At 38.1% G+C, this 19,764-nt stretch overlaps 1 protein-coding gene across 1 annotated transcript in view; it reads right to left on the bottom strand.

Moving 5' to 3' along the window:
• Positions 1-19,764, bottom strand: part of LOC145768867 (neurobeachin-like protein 1) — a 52,020-nt gene that overhangs the window by 18,654 nt on the left and 13,602 nt on the right. Inside the window, 21 exon segments of the mRNA XM_082580474.1 lie at positions 4,819-5,003; positions 5,501-5,765; positions 6,231-6,500; positions 6,822-6,941; positions 8,015-8,102; positions 8,222-8,349; positions 8,465-8,518; positions 8,791-8,939; positions 9,295-9,454; positions 9,844-9,999; positions 11,398-11,551; positions 11,718-11,855; positions 12,503-12,633; positions 13,114-13,262; positions 13,747-13,796; positions 14,241-14,356; positions 15,481-15,683; positions 16,848-17,008; positions 18,164-18,265; positions 18,529-18,632; positions 19,271-19,403. Coding sequence (XP_082436600.1) covers positions 4,819-5,003; positions 5,501-5,765; positions 6,231-6,500; positions 6,822-6,941; positions 8,015-8,102; positions 8,222-8,349; positions 8,465-8,518; positions 8,791-8,939; positions 9,295-9,454; positions 9,844-9,999; positions 11,398-11,551; positions 11,718-11,855; positions 12,503-12,633; positions 13,114-13,262; positions 13,747-13,796; positions 14,241-14,356; positions 15,481-15,683; positions 16,848-17,008; positions 18,164-18,265; positions 18,529-18,632; positions 19,271-19,403 — 3,016 coding nt within the window.

The raw sequence follows: 19,764 nt of genomic DNA, 5'->3' as shown, positions 1-19,764 counted from the left end.
GCTTGTTTTATTACTTGTGATGATTGGGCTACTTTTGGGCTTGTGTTATTACTTGTGATGATTGGGCTACTTTTGGGCTTGTGTTATTACTTGTGATGATTGGGCTACTTTTGGGCTTGTTTTATTACTTGTGATGATTGGGCTACTTTTGGGCTTGTGTTATTACTTGTGATGATTGGGCTACTTTTGGGCTTGTGTTATTACTTGTGATGATTGGGCTACTTTTGGGCTTGGTTATTGCTTGTGATGATTGGGCTACTTTTGGGCTTGCTTTATTACTTGCGATGATTAGGCTACTTTTGGGCTTTGTTATTGCTTGTGATGATTGGGCTACTTTTGGGCTTGTGTTATTACTGGTGATAATTGGGCTACTTTTGGGCTTGTGTTATTACTTGTGATGATTGGGCTACTTTTGTGCTTGTTTTATTACTTGTGATGATTGGGCTACTTTTGGGCTTGTGTTATTACTTGTGATGATTGGGCTACTTTTGGGCTTGTGTTATTACTTGTGATGATTGGGCTACTTTTGGGCTTGTGTTATTACTTGTGATGATTGGGCTACTTTTGGGCTTTGTTATTGCTTGTGATGATTGGGCTACTTTTGGGCTTGTTTGATTACTTGTGATGATTGGGCTACTTTTGGGCTTATTTTATTGCTTGTAATGATTGGGCTACTTTTGGGCTTGTGTTATTACTTGTGATGATTGGGCTACTTTTGGGCTTGTGTTATTACTTGTGATGATTGGGCTACTTTTGGGCTTGTTTGATTACTTGTGATGATTGGGCTACTTTTGGGCTTATTTTATTACTTGTGATGATTGGGCTACTTTTGGGCTTGTTTTATTACTTGTGATGATTGGGCTACTTTTGGGCTTGTGTTATTACTGGTGATAATTGGGCTACTTTTGGGCTTGTGTTATTACTTGTGATGATTGGGCTACTTTTGGGCTTGTGTTATTACTTGTGATGATTGGGCTACTTTTGGGCTTGTGTTATTACTTGTGATGATTGGGCTACTTTTGGGCTTGTGTTATTACTTGTGATGATTGGGCTACTTTTGGGCTTGTTTGATTACTTGTGATGATTGGGCTACTTTTGGGCTTATTTTATTACTTGTGATGATTGGGCTACTTTTGGGCTTGTTTTATTACTTGTGATGATTGGGCTACTTTTGGGCTTGTGTTATTACTGGTGATAATTGGGCTACTTTTGGGCTTGTGTTATTACTTGTGATGATTGGGCTACTTTTGGGCTTGTTTTATTACTTGTGATGATTGGGCTACTTTTGGGCTTGTGTTATTACTTGTGATGATTGGGCTACTTTTGGGCTTGTGTTATTACTTGTGATGATTGGGCTACTTTTGGGCTTGTGTTATTACTTGTGATGATTGGGCTACTTTTGGGCTTGTGTTATTACTTGTGATGATTGGGCTACTTTTGGGCTTGTGTTATTACTTGTGATGATTGGGCTACTTTTGGGCTTGTGTTATTACTTGTGATGATTGGGCTACTTTTGGGCTTGTGTTATTACTTGTGATGATTGGGCTACTTTTGGGCTTGTGTTATTACTTGCGATGATTGGGCTACTTTTGGGCTTGTGTTATTACTTGTGATGATTGGGCTACTTTTGGGCTTGTGTTATTACTTGTGATGATTGGGCTACTTTTGGGCTTTATTATTGCTTGTGATGTTTGGGCTACTTTTGGGCTTGTTTGATTACTTGTGATGATTGGGCTACTTTTGGGCTTATTTTATTATTTGTGATGATTGGGCTACTTTTAGGCTTGTTTTATTACTTGTGATGATTGGGCTACTTTTGGGCTTGTGTTATTACTGGTGATAATTGGGCTACTTTTGGGCTTGTGTTATTACTTGTGATGATTGGGCTACTTTTGGGCTTGTTTTATTACTTGTGATGATTGGGCTACTTTTGGGCTTGTGTTATTACTTGTGATGATTGGGCTACTTTTGGGCTTGTGCTATTACTTGTGATGATTGGGTTACTTTTGGGCTTGTGTTATTACTTGTGATGATTGGGCTACTTTTGGGCTTGCTTTATTACTTGTGATGATTGGGTTACTTTTGGGCTTGTGTTATTACTTGTGATGATTGGGCTACTTTTGGGCTTGTGTTATTACTTGTGATGATTGGGCTACTTTTGGGCTTGTGTTATTACTTGTGATGATTGGGCTACTTTTGGGCTTGTGTTATTACTTGTGATGATTGGGCTACTTTTGGGCTTGTGTTATTACTTGTGATGATTGGGCTACTTTTGGGCTTTGTTATTGCTTGTGATGATTGGGCTACTTTTGGGCTTGTGTTATTACTGGTGATAATTGGGCTACTTTTGGGCTTGTTTTATTACTTGTGATGATTGGGCTACTTTTGGGCTTGTGTTATTACTGGTGATAATTGGGCTACTTTTGGGCTTGTGTTATTACTTGTGATGATTGGGCTATTTTTGGGCTTGTGTTATTACTTGTGATGATTGGGCTACTTTTGGGCTTGTTTTATTACTTGTGATGATTGGGCTACTTTTGGGCTTGTGTTATTACTTGTGATGATTGGGCTACTTTTGGGCTTGTGTTATTACTTGTGATGATTGGGCTACTTTTGGGCTTTGTTATTGCTTGTGATGATTGGGCTACTTTTGGGCTTGTTTGATTACTTGTGATGATTGGGCTACTTTTGGGCTTTGTTATTGCTTGTGATGATTGGGCTACTTTTGGGCTTGTGTTATTACTGGTGATAATTGGGCTACTTTTGGGCTTGTGTTATTACTTGTGATGATTGGGCTACTTTTGTGCTTGTTTTATTACTTGTGATGATTGGGCTACTTTTGGGCTTGTGTTATTACTTGTGATGATTGGGCTACTTTTGGGCTTGTGTTATTACTTGTGATGATTGGGCTACTTTTGGGCTTGTGTTATTACTTGTGATGATTGGGCTACTTTTGGGCTTTGTTATTGCTTGTGATGATTGGGCTACTTTTGGGCTTGTTTGATTACTTGTGATGATTGGGCTACTTTTGGGCTTATTTTATTGCTTGTGATGATTGGGCTACTTTTGGGCTTGTGTTATTACTTGTGATGATTGGGCTACTTTTGGGCTTGTGTTATTACTTGTGATGATTGGGCTACTTTTGGGCTTGTTTGATTACTTGTGATGATTGGGCTACTTTTGGGCTTATTTTATTACCGTACTTGTGATGATTGGGCTACTTTTGGGCTTGTTTTATTACTTGTGATGATTGGGCTACTTTTGGGCTTGTGTTATTACTTGTGATGATTGGGCTACTTTTGGGCTTGTGATATTACTTGTGATGATTGGGCTACTTTTGGGCTTGTGTTATTACTTGTGATGATTGGGCTACTTTTGGGCTTGTGTTATTACTTGTGATGATTGGGCTACTTTTGGGCTTTGTTATTGCTTGTGATGATTGGGCTACTTTTGGGCTTGTTTGATTACTTGTGGTGATTGGGCTACTTTTGGGCTTATTTTATTACTTGTGATGATTGGGCTACTTTTGGGCTTGTTTTATTACTTGTGATGATTGGGCTACTTTTGGGCTTGTGTTATTACTGGTGATAATTGGGCTACTTTTGGGCTTGTGTTATTACTTGTGATGATTGGGCTACTTTTGGGCTTGTGTTATTACTTGTGATGATTGGGCTACTTTTGGGCTTGTTTTATTGCTTGTGATGATTGGGCTACTTTTGGGCTTGTGTTATTACTTGTGATGATTGGGCTACTTTTGGGCTTGTGTTATTACTTGTGATGATTGGGCTACTTTTGTGCTTGTTTTATTACTTGTGATGATTGGGCTACTTTTGGGCTTGTTTTATTACTTGTGATGATTGGGCTACTTTTGGGCTTGTTTTATTACTTGTGATGATTGGGCTACTTTTGGGCTTGTTTTATTACTTGTGATGATTGGGCTACTTTTGGGCTTGTGTTATTACTTGTGATGATTGGGCTACTTTTGGGCTTGTGTTATTACTTGTGATGATTGGGCTACTTTTGGGCTTGTTTTATTACTTGTGATGATTGAGCTACTTTTGGGCTTGTTTTATTACTTGTGATGATTGGGCTACTTTTGGGCTTGTTTTATTACTTGTGATGATTGGGCTACTTTTGGGCTTGTTTTATTACTTGTGATGATTGGGCTACTTTTGGGCTTGTTTTATTACTTGTGATGATTGGGGTACTTTTGGGCTTGTTTTATTACTTGTGATGATTGGGCTACTTTTGGGCTTGTTTTATTACTTGTGATGATTGGGCTACTTTTGGGCTTGTTTTATTACTTGTGATGATTGGGCTAATTTTGGGCTTGTTTTATTACTTGTGATGATTGGGCTAATTTTGGGCTTGTTTTATTACTTGTGATGATTGGGCTACTTTTGGGCTTGTTTTATTACTTGTGATGATTGGGCTACTTTTGGGCTTGTGTTATTACTTGTGATGATTGGGCTACTTTTGGGCTTGTTTTATTACTTGTGATGATTGGGCTACTTTTGGGCTTGTTTTATTACTTGTGATGATTGGGCTACTTTTCAGTAGCAACTGGGCAAGAAACTTTGAAAACATCTGACAACCTTATTGGCTGTAATGCACTGTTGCACAACATTGTTGTAAAACAATGTTGCTGACACTGCTGTACAACAATGCGGACATTATTGCACAACAGGATTGACATTGTTGTAAAACGTTATTGTTGACACTGTTGTAAAACGTTGTTGTTGGCACTGTTGTACAACATGGTTGACTGTTGTACAATGTACAATATTGTTGACATTGTTGCAAAACCAAAAAACTTACGCTCGTGTTAATAAAATAAATCCATTCTTCAGATATGCAATATGAGAGAAAGTCGTCAAAGAAGGAAGAGCTACCGGCGGTAGGGGGGAGTTCGGACAACTGCGGATTCATCCCAAAATGGTCGAAGTTCTTGTCAAGCAAATCACGTATCAGAGGTACCACAAATTCCTTGACATCGGTATTGGCTGTCGGGAGAAAATGGCAAAAACAAAAATTTGTGATGTCTTAATTAGTCAAGAGAGTATTTCTTTATTTTTAAAATGCAGATTATGGATCGAGTATGGTCTTTAGCAAGGCAACTTTCAACTGGTTAATATCTTCTTGGACTTGTCTCCTGCAGTGGCTCTATCACTAACTACACATCCGGTATAGCAGAAAAGTATAACGATCAAGCAGATATGGTTGAAGTATAGTGTAAGGATGCACTAGCGATAGGGATGCAGTTAATGCTGATACTCTGAGGGGAGCTGTCAAGGATTTTGGAAAAGCTTAGTAATGGAATAGCTAAAGAGCACTTTCACTGCAAGTGAAACGTTCAACTGGGTTTAACTTTAAAAGACATCGTTTTAAAGAAGGACGAAAACTCTTTACAAGCGTTGACCACTACAGTGGGGATAAAGCCCGAAGGATAAACATAATGTAACGCATATTAGACACCAGGCTTTCATTGCATGATTCTTACCTTTGATGCTAGCAGTAACTGATGTGTGAAGAGAATCTAGAAGAAAACATACTTCCTCAGTGGATGCCGGAGGACGGGAATATATGAGATTATGAAGTTTTGCGGATGCCATGGCTACAAGATCAACTTTTCCTATCTTCACGCAACCGCAGAGCAATCGGAGACCAATGTTGATCAGTTCGGTCCGATCCGGCTCTTGATCGTTCTCATTAGCCACACCCCACACAGCGAGAGCATCGTATAAAGCAAACACGTTGTGCATGAGCTGGAGAAAACAAAAGGGGTCATTAGAATTGAGGTCGTAATGGTGTCATTGCGTTCAGATCAAGAAGAAAAATATCAAAAGAAAAAGATCAAGAGGGATGTAAAAAGATAGGAATATTGTGCAGTACGTAAAGATGTAATAGCCAGACCTAGATGGAGTAGCTTCTGTTGTGGCGAAGATATAGCAGAATATAATCGTAATTTCTGACTAGAGATGGCACAGAAATAATGACATTAACGCAAAACAAACTTCCGTGATCTCACAATTTGATGAAATTAAATCAAGAAAAATGCCAAAGGCCAAGGGAAGCATTCGCATACATCGGCAAAACCTTGCTAAAAATATTTACAGTTGATATAAATAAACTTTGTCACAAGTCTACTGAAGACGTGGTAAAGTTACGTTAGACTTGACTTCTTAGTTGGTCCAGCATTTGAATCTAAAAAATAGGTTTTTCACTCTTACTTTCTCTGTCCATAGTGAGGATTTGTGGACGCCGTCTGTTGTTAAGAAGTCGTGGATCAGTCTGACCAACTCGGAGCAGTTGTCGTTTGCCATTGTAAGCGTCATCCCGGTCGCCTTGACAACGCCTGACGTAGCAGAAGATTCCCGGATGTCGCTCAGCGCCGCTTCTACACAGTGCTCCAGGATGGAGGCCTTGATGTCATCCACGTCAAGGAGGAGCTGATTGGCACTAGCGGTTTGGTTCAGACAGGAGAAGACTTGACCTCTCTCCTGATAATGATGATAACAATCATTTTGTTTCGCCTCTTTCGTGATCGTACATAGTACGTTGGAAGTCGCAATTGCTACAGACAGTTGAGAGCACAAAAGGGACAATAGAACATATTATTGCCATTGATTCAGCGGCTACATTTATTCGGCATGCCATTAAGTGTATTGCTAAGACAGAAACGCTGGTGGGTGCCGAACCAAAGCCTTAGGAGCGTCGCACAGGCCATCTCACGACTCGGCCAGGCAAAAATCAGTGATTCAAAAAAGAAACTACTTTTTTAACTTAAATATTGTGGTAACAAAAACTAAATTTTTTTTCACCTTCCACGTTGATTCTGAAGATCCAGTTACTCCCCTCCACATGATGAGGAACAAGGATTCAACAGCAAGATCAATAAGCTCCTCTCCAATCCGGGCTTCGTTTGGGTCAATCATAACAAACTGTGGAGGAAAAAAAGGAAACTATTTCAACATGGTGGCCTTCACTTTGAAGTTGGATAAAGAAAACAGTGTTCCTTAAACAAAGACATTTAAGTGAAAATGGTTGAAAGCTTTCGCTAATCTGAAAAGAATGGAACCGGAAATGCAGAAATGAAATTGAATGTTCGATGAATATGTTTTCATGTCGACTGCTAAAGCGGCATTCGCACAGAAGATGAAAACGATTTGGTTTTCAAAACGTTTGGTGGTTGATTTGTTTAGCTTCTGCATTTTGTAGTTTATTCTTTTTTTTTTCAGAGCAGAACGTATTTAATCACAACAAAGTTGAAAACATGTTTTTGTTGGTTGAGTACAAAAACCAGTCAGTTGATAAACAGTATTAGCTCTGCTCTCGACTTAAACAACATTTAACGACAAATGGTAAACTAAAAACAAGTGTGCAGTGCATTGAGAAAGGTTTAGGTTGCACGGTCCACGTATCTGCGTTCCTTCAATGGAAAGGTAAAGGTGTCCCATACTTGATCCAAGCATCGGGGATGAGAAGATAAGTTATTACAATAAGCCTTCGGCACTAACGAGAGTAGGGTGGTCAGTTTTTTCTCTCGGACGCCTTTCCTTCAGCAACTCAATACAATTCGGCAGGCCATAGCCCTAAGAAGGCCCGTAGATATTTCTCTCTGGAGCAGCATACTGTTCATAACCATGAGAGAAATCAAGGGCTATAGTCGAAGGAGCGCCATACCGCAATCGACGGCATGCGTTTAAGCGTCTTGTCAAAGACGCAGCCACATGCTTTTGAGCGATGTCAAACCGACACCCTTTCGAACGTCGGACCAGGGTACTCACCACTCACAACTACAATGACTTCAATAATTATGCCCACCCAATTTAGTATATCCTGGGTAGAGGAAAGCGATGTTTTTCAACAACCAGCTTGAGTAGGGAGTTGAACCAGGATTGCAAGATTGGAAAGCGAACGCCTTATCTGCTACGCGATCCAACCACCATACAAGCTACATACAACATGTAGTTGACAACATCACTAAACAAACGTGAACATGCAAGTCACTTACGCTGCTTGTGTCTTCCGTCAGCACCGATCCATTGGATTGACTCCTCTGGAGGAAGAAATCTTCTTTTGTGTCACATAAGGATGACTTGCTAAAACAACAATTTAAGAACATACACTTTCACGTATACTTGAAAGTAATCACTTTAGTGCGCAAACGGCAGGTAATATTAAATATAATATTTACTAAATAAACGCAAAATTAAGAAACCGTGTGTCTTCATTTCCGTTGACTAGTGAGGTAGAACTGCTTTGAAGCTGGTCTTGCATTTCCTCATCAATTAGTATGGTATCATGTGACGATAGAGTGGAGGAGGACGGAAGATGGGATGGCAAACTCTGATGGAAAAAGTGCGATTCGTCAATTGAAGGTGAAGGATTCTTTATCTTTAACATAATTTTGAACATAGATTTTGAAAAACATGACAGAGAAAAAAAGAATTTCATCACTTACTTCAATAGGGTCCGCTGGAGTAGTTTCAACAATGAAGAGCTCAGTCATTGTTTCCTGCATTTCAAGTTACTACAAGTTTAAACCAGCTTAGAGTTGTTTTTCTGATCAATTTTTCAACAGGTTTTTGGTTTTGATTGAAATAATAGCCAAGAATCAACAACTGACAGTTGATCAGTAATTATTTAAAGTTTATTTTCAGCGATACTCAAAGAGATTGGAGTCATGGCTTACAGAAAGTACATAACGATTTAAGCCAACACCTAATAAGATTAATAAAGAAATCAGATAGTGCAACAAAAATGCTTATAAGTTTGCAAGCATCCTACCTGCCACGCTTTCTGCTGAGCACAGTCCTGTAAGAACGCGGCCTTGGAATAAGCCAGTGTGAGAAAGTGATGACACAACGCTGTTCTTGTACTCACACTGGTTCCGCAAAGCAATTTGGCAAGAGACATGAACGTCGCACCGTCAACATCTGTACGTGTGAAAGTCTATTTTAAGCGGGACATAACATACACGGGTGTTGGCAATATTTGAAAAAAAATACCGATTGCAACTTGAAAAGGAATGAGCTGCTAATTCATCAAAATAAACTGAGCTGAAGAAAAGTGGAAAGCCTTAGTCTGGAAAGCCAGTCTTTTGTGGGAAACGAATAGATCAGGTAAAGAATCCACCGCACGTTTCAATTCGGGACCTAGTGCGCTGTAATTACGCCAAGCTCACGAAAAAGCTGTGATTGACAGAAAGATTAACCTCATATCATACACGCCTCATATCATATGAAGTGAAGAAATTATTCTTTTGTTCAAAACGAAAACAGCAATACACACCAGTTAACTTCATAGCTCTATACAGCAAATCGGCGAGTTTCGGCGAAATGGTGAAACGTTGCATTTCCATCAAGATTCCAGCAAATCCAATGCTGGTCTGGTTCAAGTAAGCTTTGTGCTTGGTGGAAAAGCGACTTGATTTGAAAAGTACAATAAGTATCTGAAAAAATAATTCCTTATTTTTGACAGTGTTTCAGTGCTTTAATAACGGTTGCACAACCGAATGATGAAAGCCCTGGTACGATGTACGAAAAGGCACAGGCTAGACACCGCTCAATAACATGTGGCTGTGTCTTTAACAAGATACTTAACGGCATGTCTGGCAGACACAAAGATTGGCTTTCTTGCCTTTCCATTCACTTAATTCCCATTCCAATAATTTAACCTTCAACCACCAGGCATAGAAACCTGGATACGACGAAAAAGTGCTTTCAAACGTCTAATACACAGGCCACAAAAAGATCGGAAAAGCTTATATTTTAACTTCAACCATGTGAAAATACATTCTACGTATTTGATTCGAAAGCGAGCACTTTTTTGGAATCTCACCTCACAAACGCCACTCCTGACGTCATCAGAGTAGTCTGGTAGGCATAGTAACGAATAGAGGTAGTTTGCATATTGACTTTCAGACAATGACAGAAAAAGCTGTTCAGAGCATGGACACTTCGACAGCATTATAATTAACTCCAAGACTTCACAAACCTACAAAACAAAAACTTGTTGAAAATCTCTTTGAAGCACAAACAGCACATACAATATCAGCATCATAAAGATAGTCAGGTCTTTCCTGTTCAGAATGTTGAAATTTAAAAGTGGATGTTTAACAGTAGCTTTGCTATGTACTGTAGGATGCTTATTGTTTTCGATTTTTCAGAAAACCTGGGTCTGCTGTGATGGGGTTTTAGGTAATAACTCGACTGCTAAAGTTTTAGCTTATTATGACGTTATAAAGATATAGCGCACGGCCCTTGAAGTTTGGAACACAGGAATTTATAAAACTTTCTAAAGTAGATTAGTTTTTTTTTAGTTAAGAGAAACCCAGCTAGCAAATCAGGTTTTTCTACATCGATTCAACGTCAGCAGACGTTGAGCCGGTGTAGAAAAGGACTGATTTACATGCTGGCAACAAGACCTATCTTCTTCTTCAATTGCCTTGCCTGAACCAGGCATCGACGGCCTCAGATGAATAATTAGACCAAATGTTCCTATTATATGTTGCATGGATAATTGTTTCTGTTTTGTCGTTAAATTGTTCCAGATGTGTTTGTCTTTGTCTGCCAGGTGCCCGCTTTCCAAAAATTTTACCAGTTAAAGAGAGATGCTCCTGTTTTTGCTTTCTTATTACATGGCCGAGAAATTTATATTGTCTGGTTTTCATACTTTTTAACAGAGTTCTGGTTTGGTTCACTTGGTGTAGAATTTCTTTATTTGTTTTCTTTGCCAGCCATGAAATGCGTTGCATTCTACGGAAGCACCACATTTCAAAAGCATTAATCTTTTCTGCCATTTTTGTTGAAATATTCCAGGTTTCAGAGTTGTAATGAAAAACAGGATAAATATAGCATTTTAAAACTCTAGATCTTGTTTTGAAAGAGATATTTTTATTGCAAAGAATTGGTTTCATTTGTTGAAAGCTTGCTTTTGCCTGGGCTGTTCTTATGTTGAGCTCTGTTTCGTCTCTTGCATCCCAATTCACCTAAGCGTACATTTAACTTGAGCTCATATCTTTTGCTACTTAAAGGTTAACATAGACGAGATACCTTGGACATTACAACACCCCAGACAGCAATTCAATCGTTTTTTTACATTGATTCAACGTCTGCAGCCGTTGAATCAATGTAAAAAGCGGTTGATTTGCTGTCTGGACGGCATTAGCAAAGTGCGACTCGTCAACATTTTATAGAAATTCGAAAAGACTTTGCTTCGACACTGATTAAGATAACGTGACTGCGTCTTGGCAAGATACTTGAAGGCACACTTGGTGAACGTGAAAAATAACTTCTTGTTCATAACTAATAACCTTACATCAAGAACAACTAATATAACTTGTTCACTTAATCTAAACCTTCAAGCTTGAATAGAAAAATCTTAACGACTTACTTGAAGGCTTTCAGGTTTTGCTGTTGACATGAAGTTGAACATTGCAAGCAGTTCGTTATTGGTGATGTCATCGGTGACGTAGTTCTTGATGATGTCAAGCAAACAAAGGCGGATATTGCATGCGTCATCATTTGAAAGCTCACCGTCTGAAGAACTGAAAAGTTTATTTGAATTTTAAAAACAAAAAATTATAAAAATACAAAATATTGCTTCAACAACACGCAATTGTGGAGTGATTTTACGTTGTTTCAACATATTGCGACATTAAAGCAACGATAATTTTTATAAATTAAAGACAGAAATGCTGAAACTTGACTTACCAGTAAAAGGTGTTGATTACATCAACGACAAATTGCACACCAAAGGATGAACGAAATGTCTTTTTATATTCTCTTGTGAGAATGGCCAGATATTGCACGTGGCTGTATTGCGTCGTCGCATCTGCCAACGACCATATCCTGCAAAGTAGAATCAGTTAACAAACTGACAAATTTGCAAAGAGCATTGGAAAGTAGTTAAAAACATTTAGAAGCTTTAAAAACTGATGACAAAATCCTTGAAAATCTCTTAAAGATGTGACTCTCTTCATGCAAGAGTGTGTTTTTCAATTCTAGGCATTGGTTTTGAAAGTGGATGGAAAGAGGAAACAAGGACGTTCAAAAAGACGATGAAAACAACAGGTGAAGAATGAGGCAGACAACGTCGGACTGAAGGAAAACGATGAGATTGGGAAAAGGGGGAAAACAGTCGTTACAAGACAAGAACCGACCATTCCCACTAGTAGGGGTAAGACCGAAGTTGGATGATGATAATAAAGCTGATGATAATGATGATAATTCTATACTGAAAACAAAACTTTTTCCAACAGGCAAACCTTTCAAAGATTTAAAGATACAAAACCTTTTTTTATCTATTCATTCAACCTTAAAAATAGCCAAAATAACACACCCAAAGTAACAAAAAGCTATGGTTTCCAACAATGTACGCAACTCTCACCAGCAATAGACCGCAGCTCGATTAATCTACAGTACAGCTATCAAATATATACAGTAGCAGTGTTCAAAAAAAGTACTATCAATATACGTTCAAACGAATTATGACTGACCTGAAATCAAAGAGCAGATACTGGTACAGATCCATGAGAAGAGCGCTCCCACTTGTTTCGGCAGTGTTGACTAAAGTTACAAAATGTTGGATGGAACGCAAGAGATTCTCATCAATCAATGAAACAGATACCTGAAAAAGGTGGACAGATGTTGGTAAATGTTCCAAGGCACAGGCAGCTTAGTGAAGAGAGCTACATGACGTATCGATGACGTCACCGGGACATATTATCGATGAACAAGCAAGTATATTGGTTATGATCAGGGGCTCTATCCACATTTAGAAATGGGGGGTGATTTTTGGACAGTGGGCTAAAATTGTCATAGTCATTTCAACAACAACTTTAAACTCGTCTTAGTTATTCCAACCACTCCAATGAGTGGGGGGGAGCGATCACTCCCTCACCCCCCTTGGATAGAGCCCATGGTTATGATTACAATGTTTGAGTGGCAACATAAAAAAAATACAAGTAACAACAGAATGACGTGTGGATGACGTCATTATGACGTATTACCAATCAATAAAGGAAGGTATATTTGTCATAATCATGATGGCAATATTTTATTTATACAGTAGCATCAGAAAAATAGAAGCTAAGTATGAGGTTTGTACCTTTTGCAAGAGAGCTCCGATCGTTGAGACAGTCGCGCAATTGACCATCATCTCCGCGTTTATGGAATGCCAGCCCAATCCGTTGTTGCTATTGGTTACGAAACTGGCTAGAACCAGAATGAAGCTTGCAACGGGATTTTGCATGATTTCTGCAACGCCACACGAATTTTTAGGTCGTTAATAAAACAATAGCAAATCGAAGCCGTTGATGAAAGGTTAGCTAAGTTACACGAGTGTTGATTATTGAGGTGAAACGTATTGCTACATTGTTGTAAGCTTTCCATACAACATCCGTTTGTGAAGTATGCTCGGTGCTAGATTTACCTTGAATTTACAGTTATATACTGGAATCGTGAACGTCGAATATTTTCAAAACTACTTTCAACTGAACACACTTCAAGTGCAAATTTTCTTTTCACATTATGGATTATGGCGAAAATGACGTTACACCAATAACAAAACCGAACTGGGGCTTGATGAACAACACTGTAGTTAAAAAACCTAGCTTGTGTAAATCTGTTTAAACGTTTAATGGCTGAAGAAAGCCAAACCGTTGTGGCTGAGCAAAGACTTGTTGTCGGGTACCAAAGTTGCGTAAATTAATGAGAGAAAAGTATACAGACGATTGCATACCGTTGTTTTGTTGAAAGGCTGAGAGCACCTTTTGATTGCCGTAGGCGTTTCTAAAAACCAATGAAAGGTCTTTAAATATGGAAAACATGTGCATTCTTGTACCGTTTAAAAACTCTTAACATGGTTCCATGCTTAGTTTGATAACCAATATTTCAATTCACTTAATTATAAAAATTTATGAGTTCTTGCTTTAAAATATATTTACCTTGTTCCAATGACAGCTTAGCTAGCAAAATTTAATCTTTTTGCAAACGTTAAACCAATGTTAAAATCGATTATTGGTAGCTGGGAGTCCATCTTGTGGAGGGTAACGCCAACTGTTTACTATCATTTTTGCATCAAATTAACATAAAGCAACGCATAAATCAAGATAGCAGTATTTACCAAAGATGCAATTTGTTGAGAATTATTTCGAAACATTCTAAAATTAACTTTAAATAAATTTAAATTTAATCAACATAAAATTTGCGCTTAACGCATGGTAGTTGGCATACAATGTTTGAAGACTTTGTTGTCCATCAAGATCTTCACATCCGGACCTATGTCTCAGATGGATGGTCTCCATCAGAGGAGTCAGGAGAGATACTCCTCCAATGTAATTGATGGAATTCTGAAATGAAGTTGAAATGAAGCAAATGCATGCGTGCAATGACTTAACCGCATACTATCCATTAGATCACTTACACTATTGTGGTATTTACATATACCCTTGCCAATGAGTAAGCCTGATTGTCAAGTTAAGAAACAAGCACAGTCGTATTAAAACAGGCCTCGAAATATCCGGCGGTCATGGCGGACATGACCTCCGGAATGACCTCGAATGTCCGCCGAAGCCGACTCATTGGTCGGTCATAAATGACCGCCGCAAAATTCTTGACACAAATAGAGCTAATGCAGCAAAACTATATTTTAAATATGAATTGTTACAATTGTTTGTTTAACGCGAACAAATACGGAGCTGAAACAATAATAGTACAGGCAATTGCTTTAAAGATCACATTAGAGTGGCGTAGTTAACGGGCTGATGGCAAAAGTAGCCATTTTCACATCATTTCAACGCCTTGCAATGTTGCCTTGAAATAAAGTTATTTGAATTTTGAACTTTTCGGCAGGATATGTATTCTAATTTTAACAATGAGGATTATTGCGTTACATTGATCGTTTGTTAAAAAGAAACGTCACAGAGAAGCAAGTCTCAACTGGGTTCCCCACGTGCTTAGGCGAATGTGGCGACCTTATTCACGCTGATACTGATAGAAATAAGTGATCGTAGTTGTTTTTGTAATAAGGAAATTTGGATTGTTGTTTTCAATTGTGTTTATTGCGTCATTACACGACTGCCATTAACGCACTGATTTATTTGCAAGCAATCTGCTCCAGTATACTTCAGGGTCGGTTAATTAAGCCATCAACCATTGCGGAGTTATTCTGTTGTAGAAAATTTTCTTCTACAAAGACGACTACACAATACTGTAGTGTGATTTTGTGCAAAATCTACATGCAAAAAATATGTCCGGTTGAGATATTAAATGTCCGCTGAAAGAGCCAGTCCGTTAGGACATGCATGACCGCCGGAAAAAAGTACAAATTTCGAGGCCTGTTAAAACTTGCAGAATACTTTTACTTTGAGTAACTTTGTTTTGCAGTAAGAGCGCCGCAATCGCCACGGTCTAAAAAGTTAAAAACCACTGTCTAATAACTTCCCCACAAAAAAGAAATGCTGTGTAAGCCTACCTTGATGTCAAAAGTAAAGATTTTATGTCCAGTTAGACGGCCGTGTCTTTCAGGCTTGTTGCAGGACAAGTCCTTGCAAACGTATTTAAAACAAGCTTTCGCCTCGAAATAAAGAACAATCTTTGACGAGGGGATGTCCTCAAATGGGCCATCATTCGAACGAGGGCCATCATTCGAACGAGTGCTTTCCCACATATCGGGCCCTAAAAACATATTCGGGGATAAACACTCGAAGTCAAAATTTATGTAATATGAAAAATTTTAACTAACACCATTGTGGATTATAAGAACTCTGATAAATAGATTGCGATTTGACGTGTGACAATAAAATTCAAGGCCATCCTTATCCTCAGGCTGATAGTTTCATTGAATCAGTTCAAAGTGGGTAGCTTCAAACAACTGTAAAGTATTTTACACTTTGTAAACTATTAGTATTTTATTTGAATATTTTACTGCCCGCAAAACCTGCACGTTAAAAAACAAAATTCGATGATGATATTGATGATAATAATGATCATTATTAAGATACTATTTTAACTATTTATTTTATCATTACATAATATCAGTGTTCTTATATATTTTGTATATCATTGCAATCCATTTTTACTTTTAACCGGTTAAAAAACTTGGTTAAATGAAACTTGATCTTGATCATCAATATCAAGATGCCCTTAAATGTAGTGACGTAGTCTCACACGGTACCCGGTCGCAAATTTTCAAAGGTACCATTGAAAAATCCCCTTCGAACTTTGTTTGGTAATTACGGAAGAAAAAAGAGCATAGCAGCGGTGGGAATCAAACCCACGTCAATGCAATGACTACCACCGCCCTAACTCTCTGCGCCAATTCAGGCAGTGGCAAACCGATGAGTTAATTTCGCTATTATACGTCTTTTTCTTTTGTTGTTCAAAGGGGATTTTTTAATGGTACCTTTTGGAAAGTTGCTACCCGGTCATTTGGTCGACAGACATTTGGTCGACAAGACATTTGGTCGACAGGACGTTAGGTCGACAGAACGATTCATTTTAGGGTTAGGGTTAGTTAACTAACGTTAACCCTAACCTAACCTAATCCTAACCCTAACTCTAACCCTAAAATAAATCGTTCTGTCGACCTAACGTCCTGTCGACCAAATGTCTGTCGACCAAATGTCTGTCGACCAAATGTCTGTCGACCAAATGTCTGTCGACCTAACGTCCTGTCGACCAAATGTTTTGTCGACCAAATGTCTGTCGACCAAACGACCGGACACCGTCTCACACAAACAGCCAAATTGCGAGAATAAACAACTTTTCGTTATTGAATTTTGTTGGGAAATTTCTAAAAATGTAGAAAAATTGTCTCCACGATGTCTTGAGCAACAATACCTGCACGATACAATGTGTAGAGCTGGCCTTCTTTTAACGTGTCATTCAACACAAGGACTGGACCAAGTTGTCCGAGCAGTGACGTTGCCTGGCCCCACACGTCATCCTGCGACCCGTTGTCAATAACAACGACTCGATCAGTGTTTCCACTGTTGTTGTCGCTAAAAAAAAAACAAAAAAAACTTAAAGATAGCAATTCTAAACAGAATTTTAATCTATTTGAAATTTCTAAATCTTTGAACCCTAATAAAACTTTCTAAACCGCATTTAATTTTGGCACAGCGGTAAAGGTCGTTTAGTTCAGAAAACGTTTCCGTCAATTTTCTACATTTTGGTCAGTTTACTTTTCATCGGAATTGACAAATCGTTTCCGTAGTTTTGTTCTGAATTGACTGCTATTCAATACGAAAAGTGGGTTTTAACCACCATTATAGTAAAGAACGATTACTTAAAGGCATACTAAATGAAATTTTCAAACGGGAATTAAGCATTAAAATGGGTAAACTGAACATTCAAGAATACATTTCAAAAAAAATTACCTAAAAAAATTTGATTTCAATGGCACTGGCAAGGCCCAAAGTCCAATGTTTCATTTATTTTTTTCAAAATGACCAAAAAGTGCAAACACTGCTCGAGAATACGTCACTATCGACAGCAATAACAAAAGCCACGTTACCACATCTGATGTTTTAACATCAGATCTGATGTTTTGAGCAAACTGTCTGATGTTTTGATGTTGAAATCTGCTGTTTTGATGTACATACATACAATATACATAGCCTACAGTTAAATCGCCCGCAGTAACAACTATTGCGCGATCAACTGATTGCTCGCTTATAGTGACGTAGACTGTACAGTCGCACGCTTCGCTGCTCACGCCCATTTTCGTTTTGAAAGCTCTGACAAAAGCGGGCGCGGAATGCTGATCAGACTGCAATGGGGCATAATTTTATTGAAAATCGTTTTATGGTAGCATGTTAAACACAAAGAACGTAGACAATCGCCAAGTCAGGTTTTTCCTTTAATATCCCTTTAAGTTTAAACATTATGTAAAGTGAAGCAAAAATCTCACGACAAAACAAAAAGTTATAAGTTATTTCATGGGCATAACATATTCTTTCAAATCTTCATAAGGTTCAAAAAGACACCACACGGTTAAATTTTGTTTATATAAATCAACTAGAAAAAAAAAAGTTCAAGTAAAACTTCCCTGTGTTTTGCGGGCTCTGGGTACGAAGTATGCGATGACATTACCAAGAGATATGACAAATCGTGAAGTTAATCATGAAATCGGTTCATAAAATTTACGCTCTCACTTGAAAAATGATCTGGTGGAATCAGGGGATGGAGTGGAGTTCGTGCGATGTCCAGGCGATCCGATGTGGCACAAGGTGAACTTGTCCGAGAGAGTGGGAAATCTAAAGAAGACCAATTAAACAAAGACCGGAAAACACAGCATGCTCAGACTATTCTTTAAATGGTTAATTCCATGGTGCGCAAAAAGCAGTAGTCCTGAGCGATACTCGGTCTGGTTATTGGCAACATAATCTTCTTTGTCAATTTCTTAATTTCAATAAGCATCAAAGAATAAATAACTTGAAAGTCATTAATGTCACAGAAAAATGTCATTAATCTTTCTAACATAAAAATAACGTTAAAGTTATGTCAGCGGCAAAATTACCTGAGAGATGTTGATAGTTTTAGTTCGTTGTCCACATAAACTTGCAGGAGCCCGTTTGAAGCAAACACTTTTCGACTTGAAGTATGCAAGATTTGTAGACAGTGCTGAAGAAGTTGAAACAATAGTGAGATATTGCGTGGCATTACACTGACTTTGTAAAAAATGAAGAGCTTTTCTGAGAGCTGAAGTAGATATATTTGTGTACATGTAGGGTTAAATGTTAAAATATAAATTTGTTAGTTAAAAACATGGTACATGTTACATACAGTATCAACCTGAATGTAAAGCTCTTTAGTCATCTATAACTCATTAAAAATGATTATGATCTTTTTTGGGAGCAGTGGCTTCAAAGAACCTGGCATGGTTGCTGATTATATCGAAAGGAACAGAAACAAACACGTTGCTGAAGAGGAATTTGATAAATACGTTTTTCTCGACACCTGTTTTTGAAATTTGTTTTACATTTTCTTCAGTTTTAAAATTTTCAATCAGTTGCCACTATGTCAAACCCTTGTATTTAGCAAGTCATTTCGGTCTTGAGCATGCTTTACCGTTTGCGTTTTGTCGCTGCTACTTTTTTCCGTACCCCTGCTACAGTATTTTATGGTAAGTAATGGTTTTCATTTTAATGATGACAAATAAAACATGAAACTAAAGTACACACTTCCTTTAGATACGTTAAGTTAGAAAATCATTGCAGTGACAGGAATCTGGTTGTTGAAAATGAAAAAAATGTACGAACCCATTTGTTGTCTGTGAAGGGATATTCATTCAACTTGACGGTGAAGTAATTTTTCTTGGTGCTTACAGACAACACTAGGTGACAGTCAGCAGTGAAGAATGCTTCCATACCAACTCCGTGGTCGTTGCAAAAACTAGAAGATAAAATGCAAAAAGATGAAGCAAAGTGAAAGCAAGTGCTTGGAAATAACTGAGATCATATTAAGAAAAAGTTGCAAGGCTTTTCTAGACGCCAGGTCAACGCTATAGAATTAAAAGATGACGGTTTTAAAACTTGGTTGGTTCCTCAATTTAACGGCTTTTCGATTTGGATCAGTGTTTCTCAAACTGTGTGCCGCGAAACTTTTTGGAATTTCGGAACATAAATTATTTGTTTTATAAATAGAAATGCAGGCAATCCTTCGAGACTTGAATGGATATGAAATATTGGATACGGTAACTGATATTATTATATTTTCCTATTGCCTTGCCGATGCAGTAAGATTGATTGCACAA

This window comes from Aplidium turbinatum, chromosome 4 (assembly GCF_918807975.1).
Source record: "Aplidium turbinatum chromosome 4, kaAplTurb1.1, whole genome shotgun sequence".
Lineage (NCBI taxonomy): Eukaryota > Metazoa > Chordata > Ascidiacea > Aplousobranchia > Polyclinidae > Aplidium > Aplidium turbinatum.
The sequence above is the reverse complement of the archived record's forward strand: the minus strand, read 5'-3'. Positions and strand labels throughout refer to the sequence as shown.